The sequence below is a fragment of the Egretta garzetta genome, unplaced genomic scaffold, assembly GCF_000687185.1.
Source record: "Egretta garzetta isolate BGI_Z169 unplaced genomic scaffold, ASM68718v1 scaffold159, whole genome shotgun sequence".
Classification (NCBI taxonomy): domain Eukaryota; kingdom Metazoa; phylum Chordata; class Aves; order Pelecaniformes; family Ardeidae; genus Egretta; species Egretta garzetta.
The window spans coordinates 378,478-391,398 of NW_009260762.1; the positions used below are offsets into that span (position 1 = coordinate 378,478).

At 43.4% G+C, this 12,921-nt stretch overlaps 1 protein-coding gene across 1 annotated transcript in view; it reads right to left on the bottom strand.

Annotated features, from left to right (window-relative positions):
* Window positions 1-5,330: 5,330 nt before the first annotated feature.
* Window positions 5,331-12,921, bottom strand: part of TXNRD1 (thioredoxin reductase 1) — a 28,466-nt gene continuing 20,875 nt past the window's right edge. The window contains exons 12-14 of the mRNA XM_035901467.1: window positions 12,550-12,645; window positions 10,173-10,307; window positions 5,331-6,957 (exon numbers count right to left, since the gene is read on the bottom strand). Of these exons, the coding sequence (XP_035757360.1) occupies window positions 6,895-6,957; window positions 10,173-10,307; window positions 12,550-12,645 (294 nt within the window). The 3' untranslated portion in view covers window positions 5,331-6,894. The remainder of the gene's footprint in view (window positions 6,958-10,172; window positions 10,308-12,549; window positions 12,646-12,921) is intronic.

The window sequence follows — 12,921 nt, forward strand, 5'->3', positions numbered from 1 at the left end:
CTTTATGGCAACTTCCCCACCAGTTTTCTATTCAGGTTGCTTTGATTTCCACCATGACTTTACCTTCAAAGGTACTTCAGAGCATACCTAGCTGATGGTTCGTGTACACGTCCCCAGCCTAGTCAAAAGTCTAGCTCTTGCTTTGACACGCATTTTTCATTTTTATCTTCCTAAATTGAAAGGGATGCACGCACACACCCTGACGTATTTCCCACCTAGCCTCCCAGCCTAACAACGGTGCTTTAATTGGCCCAAGGCATTAAACTGAGCCCAATAGCTGGCTGAGCACAGAGCTGTGGGTCACACACATTTTCCATTGTTTTCTTTTAACGCTGTACCTCAGATGGCGGATAAATAAACATAGGCTGATACCCATCTCTCAGACTGATTAAGATAAGACACTTAGCGTCTCTTCATCTCTGCTTCGTTTCCTCCTCTGGCTGTGCAGGAAGAGCTGCTCAGAGGGGTCCTGAGGTGAGATTATCACAGAGATAGCCCCAAAAGGCTGCCTTCACCCATGCTAGCCCTAGGATGGGTTCTGCAGACCAAACATCCTCCAGAAATAACCCATGAGTCTGGCATTGAAGCCCTCAGGGAGCACCTCTCATCTCAGACACAGGCACCTTTCTGCCCTTCCTGAGCTGACCCTGCTCCAACACATCCCTTCAAGGGGAGCTTGATGGAGAGGTGGAGCCAAGCAAGACCAGCGCATTGGCCAAGGGCACCACAGATTCCTGCCCCTGCCCTCCACAAATGCCCCACCACATTGGGTCAAGCAGACAGGACATGGCGTGTACTTGGGACACACCTACGATGGTCATTACTCAGCCTGTCTAAATGAGAAGCTAATGGTGAAATGGAAGGAATGACGCCTCCACGGCAGGAGGAATTAAAGCCTGCTGCTGGAAGCAAACATTTTGAACCAAACCCCACATTTCCCCCCTCAGTTTGACACGCACCTCTCAGGAGCACAGAAACAAGGAGTAGAAATAGGGACTTTCAGCCCACGTGATCAACAACCATCTCTTGCCCCTTGCGAAGCACTGAGCCCCCCATGCCCCTGGCAGCCTCTGGGGGCTGGGCCAGGAGGGGGTTGAGCCCCCAAGGGGCAGGTGCCAGCCTGACTTTAGGGCATCCCGATCTGTGACTCCCACCAGAGCTCTGGGAGACACACAACGCTCGTGATTCGCAAGGTTCTTTTTAACTAGAGAAAATACTGCCCTAAGAAAAAGCAAACACTTGTGCAATCGGTATTACCCGTCTGACTTCGGCTACCGACAAGAAACCTCGAGGAATCTCGTTTAAGCTATAAATGTGCAACAAGCAGCGGTTTTGTTGTGTGGTGTTGGAGTGACCAATGCAAGTTTAACAGTTTAATGCAAACATAAGCCATTAATTTAAGTTGGTTATTTTTAGCAGCCGTACAGCTAGGGGGAGAAACAGTGCTGGCAGAGCCAAGAATAACGCAAACAAGGACGGTGCGAGTCTCTCTGCCTCCCTCCTGCCACTGCCACCGCGGGGCTGACCTGCCGTGCCCTCTGCCACACACGGCTCCATCGTGGCCTGCCTGCACTGCAGGGGAAGTGAACCAGAAGTGATTCGCTTTGATTTTCAACTGCGCTGGTGGTGGTGGGATAACTGGCCTCCTCACAAGAGGCGGTTACACTACAACGCTAAATGGCGTTCACTTCCGTCATGTGGTTTCTTTCTCTGGGATCGTCCTTCCTTCTCTGATGTAGCAACCCTGAAGTGTCACCTGAGGGAAAATTTGCCTGGAGAAAACTTGAGTTGCCCCATCCCACAGTCCACAACCACAGACATGTAACAGAGCAGAAGCCCCAGAGCAGGAAGACCAACTTGGTCAAACCCAAATGCAAGTCATGGCTTTGCTTTGCCTCATGTGCACACGTGCTCTTCTCACCACGCCTGTCAATTTACACTAAAAGGGAAATCAGACCTTTAGGCTAAAGGTGTTACTGTTTGTTTCTGAAACCAAGCAATAGGCAGAGCTCAATTTACTCTGTGCCTAACCTAGAGTAAAACCTATTTTCAAGAAAAGAAGTGCTCACTGAGACAAGTATATACAAAAGAAAGAAGCAGCTGTTTTTAAGCAGCAGATTTGTCACTGTGTGCCCAGGTCAGCTCCCATTAAAGTCTAAAGATGGGGAAGGGACATTTGTCTGGGCCTGCAGTGGCTGGCTGCAGCAGAGGATGAGTGCAGCAGCAGAGGATGCTCCATGGAGGGGTCTGGCCACAGCACGGCCTCCCTGGCAGAAAGCAATCGCTTGCAGGCACCTGACGGTCAGCCAAGGTGGTGGGGCAGGTCAGGAGTCACTGGTGGTCCTGAGCAAGGCCTGTCACACAGCATTGCTAGGGGAAGGAAAGCCTTCCCTCTCTTGTCCTGATATATATCCCCCCTGTGTGTCAGCTGAGTTTGTAATTTTAAGAGGTAAAAATGCTGCGGGAGAACTCCCTCAGACAAGTCTGTAACTAGGAAGGTCTCATGGGGAGAGAGAGAGGAAAAGGGCAATTGAATGAAAAAGAAATCATATGTGTAAAGTCAAATTCTGCCCAACAGAACACAGGTCAGGAGCGTTTGGCAAATAAAAGGAAAACAAACATGTAATTTCCCCCCAACATAAAAAGAAAAAAAAACAACCCAGCAACCCAGCAGGACTCTGGCTGGAGCACGGCAACAGAGCGAGAGGGATGGAAACAGGGACCATGCCGGGCGAGAGCAAGCCCCCAGGACCCAGTGCCTCCCCAGGGCCCTGCATGAGGCGCAGCTGCTCCCCCAGTGAGGTCCCACTCACCCACAGGCAGTGTCCTGCACCCCTGGCATGCGGTTTCTGCAGCGGAGTGACCCTTAGGGGCAAGCCAGACCCTCGCCACATGAGACTGAGTGACGCCTGGGAGCCCACAGGCCATGCCTGTCGCTGAGACAAGATGGTGGATCAGCAGGTCACAGACTTCTTGCCTCAAAGGACATGGCCCTTCCCCTGGGCCGCCTCTGAGACGCCTGGACTCAAGGCCTCACCATCCCTTCCTGAGCCTTTTCTAAAGCTGCCTCCTCGCACCTACAAGGGCAGCTTTCACCCAGCACGGGGAGGGAAAGGAGCGCCCCGGGGAGCGCACCCAGCAGCGTCCCCCCGCCCGTCGGCAACAAGCACTTTCTGGAGCCACCTTTGGGTTCGGTCACAACATCCCAGCCTCACCAAACACATGGCTCAAATCCACAGGCTCTCACAGGCCCCACATGGATGGGCCCAGCCGAAAGGCAGCCCCCTCGCTGCAGAGGCCCTCCCACATTTCCCAAACGCAGGGGTCTCTGGGGAGGGCTCTCAGCCGCCCCAACCCCACCCAAGCCCTCTGTTCCTCCCCTCACGGGCAACATGGCAGCTGCTGCCCTGCACTGTGCCTTCACCTCTCCCCGCCTACGACCCTTCCCACCTCACACCATGGCGCCACACGGTGCCCTCCAGCCCTCGCTGATCAATGCCCCTGCTCCACTCCCACCTCCCCGCTGGCAGCCCCCAAACTGGAAGGGGAATCTTCCAGGACCCTTTTGCCCCTTTGTGTGTGCAGAAGGGAGGCTAGTGGTATGGCAGATCCCGTGGGGCCTTCTTTTCTGGTTTTTTATAGGTTTAATTTATCTTTGGAGGCCACACAGGCCTTGGCAAGAAAGCAGTCTCACACCATCCCACGCAGAGGACAACTGAGCAATCAGAAAAGCCCATTTTCAGAGAGAAAAGGGCTCCTGAAACTTCACTCTTGGCAGAGCTGCCATTTTACCACAAGCATTTACACCGTATTTTGACCTGAAAGGAGTCTATCGAGTCTTCCCTAAAAGACTCATCCATCTGGCCCCTTCTTCACACCCTCGCGTTGGCACAGTGTGCAGCAGCAGCGCACAGCCATGGCTCTTCTCCCACAGTCATCCACCAGCTGCCACGTGGCATGGCAAGGCAAGGGACGTGCTGCAGCGGCGCAGCCAGAGACGCCATCATCACCAGGCTTCACACGAGTGCAAGGTCTTCGCACGAGGCACAGCAAGACACCCACCCTACCGTGAACACCTCCAGCGCCCAGGAGATCTTCAGGAGATCAGCCTTGCCTGAACCTGGTCCTGCCCCACCGTACGGCTCTACAACCAGAGAGCCTCCCATGCTGGGACTCCGGGCAGGCAGCAGGTCCTGAAGGAGGGCAGGCAGGATGCAAGTTTGAAGCACAAGACCGACAGGAAAAGTTGGGATCATGCCAACAACTCCCTCCGGGGGGAGAGGGGTAAAAAGGGGAATGATCAGCTGGGGTGGGGGAGCTTAAAAAAGAAGTAATTCTCGGAGCTGTCAAGTGAAACTCCACTAATTCCCTGCTGAAGTGAGTGAAATTTGCTGTCTGCATTTTCATCTGTAATACCTTAGGATGATTCGCACTTGCACTCCAGTAAGAGTGCCCCAAAAAAAAGTTAATAGCTAATGAATATGAGCTGAATATAAATACTATTTAAGTTATTATGTTTTCTAATGTATACTTCCAAAGCATGCATTACCAAATGTATATTTAATTTGATATAAACATTAAATACTTTGCTTTGGCATTTAATACATCCTTATGCGATGTTATCATATATTATGTATCTCTACCATCATGCACAGATGACACAGAAATATGCATCAGAAAATGTTTTTCTTTTGGTAAAAGAAAAGCCCTGCAAAAAAAAGCCTCCCAGTTTTAAATTTAAAGTAAAAATAAAAGTAGTCAAAAACAACTACTGAATTGTAATGTCACTAGGGTAAAAAGGCACGTTATTAATGATGATACATGACCCACAGGAACAGATACACGTGGCTCTGATCTTGCAAACCCAAGCTCATACATGTCTTTATTCCCTATGCTCTGGGATCTGACTTCCTTACATACTTGTTTTAAAATAATGCTGCTACGCATGTGCTTAAACATGAACAGCTACACGGCTGAACGGCTCAGGAACCTGTACTCGGGGTTTTCAGAAGTTCTATAGATGGCAGCTAGTGCAAACAATTGAAGGTTGGTTTCCTAATTAATTCCTTATTTTTAAGTATGTCCTTCTCATATGTTTAACATGCAAAAAAAAAAGCACATAAAATAGCCCAAACCCTGTTTCTGAGGGAAATACCTACCTTCAAAATTTGAAAGACTGAAGGAAATCACACCTGGGTTTGTCAAGGTGCCCTCTTCTGGCCTTTAAAAAACCCCCCACTGTCTTGCTGTCACCTGGTTTCTTTGCTTAGAAGAGGCATCAAAATGAGCATCTGTTTGTGCAAATATTCCATTTATTTAATAAACTGGCCAGAAAAAATACCACCACAGACCGTTCTTGATACCATACAGAACATTTAAAAATCCTGCAGTTACGTAGGAGTTTATAAAAATAACTTAGAACACTACTCTAGAAAACTCAGCAGAAATACATGAATTTGTTACTGGGTAGAAACTTAGGCATAAGGTATTTTGCCCAGAGGGCTGGAGAATTTACCCCCTATTCACACCACACTACTAAACCCCTGAGAACCATTTAATGAAAGTAATCCAAACCTTTCTGCTAAAACAGAGGGAAAGGAAAAGACAGATCAAAAAGCACATTCATTTCCATTACAAAGAGACATTTTTACCATTTCATGATAAATATGTTTGCAATTCTTCCAACACAGGAGGAATATTCAAGAAAGTACATTCGTTATTTTCCATGGAAACTTCTGTTTTAGAAGTAATATTTTCTTAATACAAAACAAAGCACACATGGAACTAAATAAAATTTTTAGGCCATCTCTACATAAAAGATTTTCACTATTGTTTTTTGGAGTGTTTGCTTGTTTGGTTTTGGCAGGGGGGAGGGGGTGTTCTTTGGTTGGTTTTGTTTTTGTTTTTTTATTCTACAGGCCCACTAATGTGAAGGAAAGTCAAAGTGGTTCAAAGTGGCCAATTCATACCTGACACAGGGCAGCATACGATAGCTCACCTGGAAAGGAAGAATTTATTCAAACTGAACAAAGTTCAGAGCTCTTGGAAGTATAATTCGTTCCACACTGGAATTCCGTCAGTTCCAAACTGGATTAATTATAATCACATAAGCTGCAAGATGAAGCTAAGAAGATCACATCTGTGTTCCCTGACAGTTGTTACTGGTCAGGGAAACCCCCCCACCTTTCTGTATAACAAGGCCTTAAGAAGTATATTCCTTTCTCACCAAGGAGAATGTTTTCACAAGTAAGTTTCTCTAAAATAAAAAGTCACAATGGAATCAGTTTGGAAGCCAAGAAATATATTTTTCTAGATGGTACTAAACTTTTTTCCAAGGATACCTTCTCCTCACAATCACACATGTAGACACAATCTCCTCCCCACAGGCATGTGAGCTGGCAAAATGCACACTCATGAGGAGACCCTGCAAACTGCTGTTATAACCTTGTACACAGGGGCACTATACAGTTATCTAAACTTGTGGTAATTTTCTTGAGTTTGGAAGTTCCTTGTTCAGGTAACAAACTAGAGAGTTGTAAAACCAAACCAAACCAGTTGTTGTCCAGCTGTGCTAGCAGTTCTTCCATCACTGCCCACCAGACAATGCAGGCTTCAGGCTATGATTTCATGAAAGCATTTGTTAAATGCCCTGCTAAGCAACAGCTCGATAGTCAATATTCCCATTCCGTTGCTAATTGCCAGCCAATCACCGCAAGTGACCAACTCCTGCAGCGCTCTTCCCCTTAGAATGAGGGAATGCGTTGGTTAAGATCCGCATGTTTCTGCAGATGACCGAGGATGACTTCTCCCCAAACTTTTCTTCTGAATCGCACAAAGTCAGACGCTGCGATGAAAGTCAGTCTCTGGCAATAACAAGAATGGGGGTCTTTAACCTCAGCATCCAGCCTGAAGGGTATTTTCACCAGAACGCTTAGTCACGGACAGAGTGGTGAATACCTTTAGAGAAAGACAAAAAAGATGAATTTTAGTATGGCTAGAATGAATTTTCTCTTCTAGAAGATGAACTTGGGCATAATGCTTAAAACTGCAGCCATTTCTTAAAGTAATAAAATATAATGAAAAACATACATTTAAAATCCTCGCCACTAAATGGCACCCACACGTACAAATACCCTTTGTTCTCTTCATTTACCTTGTGATTTTTACAGTGGAAAAGAGAGTATTAAGGAGATCACACAGCTTTCTGCCACCTTTTGTCTTAACGCTCCTAAGTTTTTGCAGTGGGAACGAGCTCAGCAATAATAAACTCTGGTCTGTACACCTCATGAGTAAGCGTCTTTATGGCTCAAAGATAACTTCTTTGCTGGGAAAGTAAAGTTAACTCAAGGCTACGGCATTTGGAGAGAACATAAATTTTGCCTCTGCAACCTTTCTAGATATTCTAGAAATGCGGAACTGATTGCTCTTGTGGGATTTGTATCCCCTGGACAATAGCTAAGAAACACTTAGTATATCTAGTTTGAAAAAGTCCAATCTTCACTGCTTTCAAGTCACATTAAAGAAAACAACATTTTCAAGCGTAATTATTGTAAAATTAAAAGGTATCAAAATTCAAGAAGAAAAATTTTACAAAACCTTGCTTAATATTAGAACTTTCTACTATGCAAATAATTGCATAGTTTTGCATAGATATAATATAGAAAGAAAAAAAGGAAATCAAACCCGCTTCTATCTAAATGGTTCAAAGTTGCAATAATTAGCTATCATCAAAGCTACCTCTCAAGAAGAATAAACGTAGCACAGAATAAAGTATATACACACTTCAGTTATGCAAATAACACTGAAGTATCTAACGATAATGGGGACCTGAAAGCCCTACAGTTCTCTAAGCAGAAGCTTTGCTGCATTAAGGCTGCTAGCAGCTCTTCAGAGAACATCAATAAATGATATACCTCTTCCACTTCCTATAAGCATGTAAAGCATTACGCACGGATCAGGAAGACAAACACATGTCTAATATATATGGCAGAAGAACAGCAATATATTTAAACTATTGTGCACGGCCTGAGACAGGGTTCCCAACTTTTCAGTTCTGATCCACAGACTGGCAACACTATTATTTCACTTTGAAAGACAACAATTAAAAAGCACATAATTTATCTGCTTTCTTCTCGGCCTGATTGCAGGCTCTGGGTGTACCGGCCAGTTCCAAAGGGCTGTGGGGACAACACAGCCCCCCAACTCCAGTAAGCCAGCTGGGAGTCATTTGATAACTATTGGAGACACGAGGGTTTTGACAGAACTTGTTAGTTATTCAAGCAACAAAACCTTAGGTCCAATGACTGGAAAGCCATCATTAGCTAACTCGAAGAATCATTCCAGCTTTCAGAAGACCCTTTCTCCTCATCACGGGTGCTCGATGATACGCACCTGTACTTCAGGCAGTGCATTCTAGGCTGAGAGGAAATTCTCTGTAAGGCTGAGGTCCTACCAATCTGTGCTCACGCTTATTTGTACTTGGCCTTGCAAGAAATTCCATTCAGAGCTCAGGCTCTTTGCAGAATGAAATGCTGCTCAAGTAGAAGTGAAATCTGGCTTTAATTTGTAAGCAGTGAGAAACGGGACCCTCAGTCTCACAGTCTTCTTCAAGCTGAGTAATACCGTGTTTTACAGGAGACTCTCTGAGCAAGAATGTAGCACTAACAGCAGTGAAGATGTCAGCATTTGACCCTGCAACACTGTCCCCTTTCCCGCTCACACCAGACTTCATTTTCCTTAGTTTTTACGTGGATGTAAGATAAAAATAATGCCAAAATTATCCATCCTTCTATTAACCCAGATATGCACAGTCCTCAAAAATTCCAAACAATTCTGAAGCATTTTTTTAATCAACGAGTACCATCTTGCACCTTGATTTTTGTTTATTGCTGAAGAGATTAAATTAAGTAACATGCATAAAAAAACCTTTTGAAGACTGGCACTAAAAATGATTGCTGTTCCCTGGAGCTTTTAAATAAGTGTATTTCTCCTGAGCCAATTTCTTCCTCCCCCACTCAAACAAATATGATTATCTGAAATTACCTTCCTAAATTATGTCTAATCATCATTCTATTCAGTTTCAATTTTAGCAGCTCAGATGTCCAGAATAAATTATGACTATCATCTTCTCTTCACACTTCATATGCTAATATCCTGCTTGAGTTCACAGGTTTGCATGCCTCACTCAGAGTTCCCCCTCCACAGGGCCCCTGGTAAGATAAGGACCCGCTACCCTTCTTCAAGGGCTTCCGAGAACACCATTAGATTACACTACAGAAAAAAAAAAAACCCACAGAATCTGTACTGCGGATGCTTTGAAGATGATTCAGACTTCTAGCAGTCCATTCCATTAATGGAGTTCATATTATACTGCTTATACTGGATCACTTTGGACACAAAACAAGAGAAGCAGACTTCAATTCTGCAGACCACCATCCCTGTGATCCCTATTAAACTTTGTAGCTAACAAACACATGCAGGCAGAAACACAGATTCTGTAGAAAGACCAATACACAGTTTTTGCAGGGATCCTCAGCTCATGTAGCTGGTCCTAATACTACTAAAATGAGTGAAGCATCTCTGATTTATACCTGGGAGGAGTTGTCCTCCACCCACTAGAGAAAATTAAGGTCTTCATTAAAGGAGAACAGCAAAACAAACAGAAGAAAAAAATTGCTGTGTGGCCCCATGTACTTCATTTCAAAAATTAAGTCCTAGAGAGTATGGGAGAGATCTTTAAAAGGGTAGAATTTAATAGAAAAAAACTGTCATGTAGCTGGTCCTCTTCCAAAGCACCAGTTTATAAACCTATTTTGAGTGCACATATCTAAAAAAACCTTAGCTTTGACAACCACTTTAGCAGAATAGTATTTGAAGGCTTCATAAATGGATCTTTGCATGGGAGGAAAATTCTATACTTCCCAGCAGAGGGAGCACTGGATTAGGGGAGACCATGAACATTTCACAAACTAACACACTAAAATAAAATAATCCCAGATTAAACCTAAATGTTAGATTTCGAAATATTAAAACCAGATACTTTCCTGCCCTTCCCTCCCTCCTACATTCCCTTAAATTCTGACTTCTTTAACAGAGAGCTGCTATTCAGATTTCCAACACCTTAGCCCAGAATACTACAAAAACTGAGATAGGAGGTGACTTCATATACAAACCTCTGCACAGACGGGATGAATTCCTATGGTGCTGTCCAGCTGTTCTTTTGTCAACCCGCATTTAATAGCAGCTGCAAACCCTTGGGTGACTTCTCCAGCATTTGGACCAAGGACGTGGAAACCAATGACTCTCTCCTAAATACCAAAGGTGGTCAAATGCAAGCACAGTCATGCATTCAGTTCTCTTTAGATAACGTGTAAGGTTTTCTTACTCAAGAGTATGTCATTTCATCAGGTCACAAAACACAACACAAATTAATGTAACCACACAAATGTGAACTATCATTAGCACCAACAGATGGGAGATAGTGGATATAATTTTGTTCTCTCTCCAAAAAGGAAAAGATTCAACTAGGAACTCAAGAAGCAGCTTCCTTACAAAGTTTTGTGCCAGAGTCCTCTGTTTAAATCAACAGCATACAAATTTAACACATACCATGGTCAATGCTTGATTATAGTGTGCATCCAAATTGCAAACACACATTTAAATTTTATGCAGGCAAGCTATTCCGCTAATGTCAACAGACTGCTTGCCTAGGTGAAGACGAGCACCTTGCACAAAGGTTTGCAACATCAAGGCCTATGCTGGGCGGGCACGTGGTGTGTATCTATTAAAGAAATTTCAGTTTGATAGCTGCTTACAGGAAAGGGCCACAAGCTAAAGGTTCGGCTAACAGATGTAGCAAGAGGTGCATTGTAACTAAGTTGATGACTACCCTTGTTGCAGTGTTTGCTGTTAGTGGGAGAGAATGTACCTAGAGACGGGCAAAACAAACTGAAAGACATCCAGTTACAAGGAAGATACTATTACTTCATGCTTCTCGCATCTATACTACTGTTCAATTGCAAAGTATGTCTAACTGCACATATATTCTCAGTAAACACTCAACAGAAGTTCTGACTTGACCTGCTTTTCTTAAAGAAAAGCTTGCTTCTCTAAGAAAAGCAAGTCTCCTTTAGCAAATGCCAACTGCTGTGGGCTTCAGTGCCTTTCAGGGCCTAAATCAGATCTTGCTGAGCATAGACGTAGCCCAGTTGGGTAGCAAAAGTTATCTGCTCCTCCTGCTAAAAATCACATATAAGGGAGTGTGGATACTCAGTACACTGAAAGGTTATTTTTCTTTCAGTAAGCCTCAGGACTGAGATTCACCACAGAGTTTACTTAAATAAGAAAAGCTAAAATTAGGTAATAACTAAAATGGAATTATCCTTATTTTCTTTTAAAAATATGTACATATGTAAAAATAAAACCATAGTAAAAAACCTGGGGTAACTACAGCTATAAATAGTTATGGAACAAATTTTTCATCCAGGCTAACTTTCAGCTCTTACCTCCAGATGTTTAAACACGTTCCCAATTTTCAGGACAAGAAATGGAAACAAATTAATGAAAAACTTTAAATCACCACTAAGCCTTTTCATTTGCTTAAGTAACTTTGGATGAGGAACATAACCATGGGTTCCAAAATAGCTTCCACACTAGTGCAAACTCCTCCAGAAAGAGGAGATGGGCAAAACCAGACAGGTTCTCAAATTTTAAAAATGGTGATGTGATGCTTAGAAAGACTGCAGTAAGATAAATCTCCTTCTGATGATAAAAGAAAATAGATAAAGTAGATCCAAAATTGTATTAGGACCGATAACTCCACGCCACTATCTTATTAGGAATACATCTTTACAGCCTATTATTTCTCATAATAATTCATATTATTAAAATTCACCAAATTTTTATTAAACAGACGATGATCATTCAGAGGGGGGCACACGAACTCCTTTGACCAATTAGTAATTTTGCTTGTGCTTCAGCAGGTACTGTACATTTCCATAGCCAGGAAGTTTTAACCTAGTCCAAGGATAATCCTGGCATTATCACCCTAAATGAGATTTGTGCAGGCAAGATACATTAATCCTGTTAGAACAAGCTCGAGTTTTATAGACACGTGGATTTGTAGAGGCTACAAGCTGTGATGGTTTCTGAGTGACCTCAGTTTCAGAGAGAAGACTCTCCCAGAAAAGAATGTCCCAGTTTGGGGAGGGGAGAATAAGATAAACACATAAGACTTCTAACGATTTTTACACGCATTGATTTGTTCACTTTTCAATGTTAATGAACGCTCCTAGAGATCTCTACTTCTTATTTTACATACATGAAAAGTACCTTATACTGATGGCAACAACAGAATTTTCTATTTTACTGAGGGCCATTTTTGTATAAGCAAAAGCACTGCATCACTGTTAATATTTATTGAATTATAAAAGGTAGAAAAAATTAAATTAATTTTTAATTTGTTAAAAATAACCTATTTAGCTGTGGTATCAACAGTCCCTGTAATGAACATATGGCTGCTGTTTTCCCCGGAAAGAAAGATGCACTTACGTTATCTTGAATATTGCAAATTATCTTCGCATAGCATTTGTTGTTGTCTCTGGACGGCACAGCCCATTCCAGTGGCCAGAAATGACTATGGTACACCTGGAAATACAACACAGGTTAAAAAAAAGAGTTGTGCAATTTTACAGCAGAAAGCATGATCTTCCAAAAACTGCCAGATTATCTTAAATTTGCCTTGTTTACCTCCAGAGGGGGAGTTTTACTACTGACTGCAATTGCTTTTGGCAATGTCACATGAAGAAACTTTCAGAAATTGTGACGCAGCACAAGGATGAACCGTTAACTAGTAACTCCTCATTAGCAATCAGCCATGTACATAGAATTTGGAACACTTGAAATCAGGGTGAGACTCTTTCC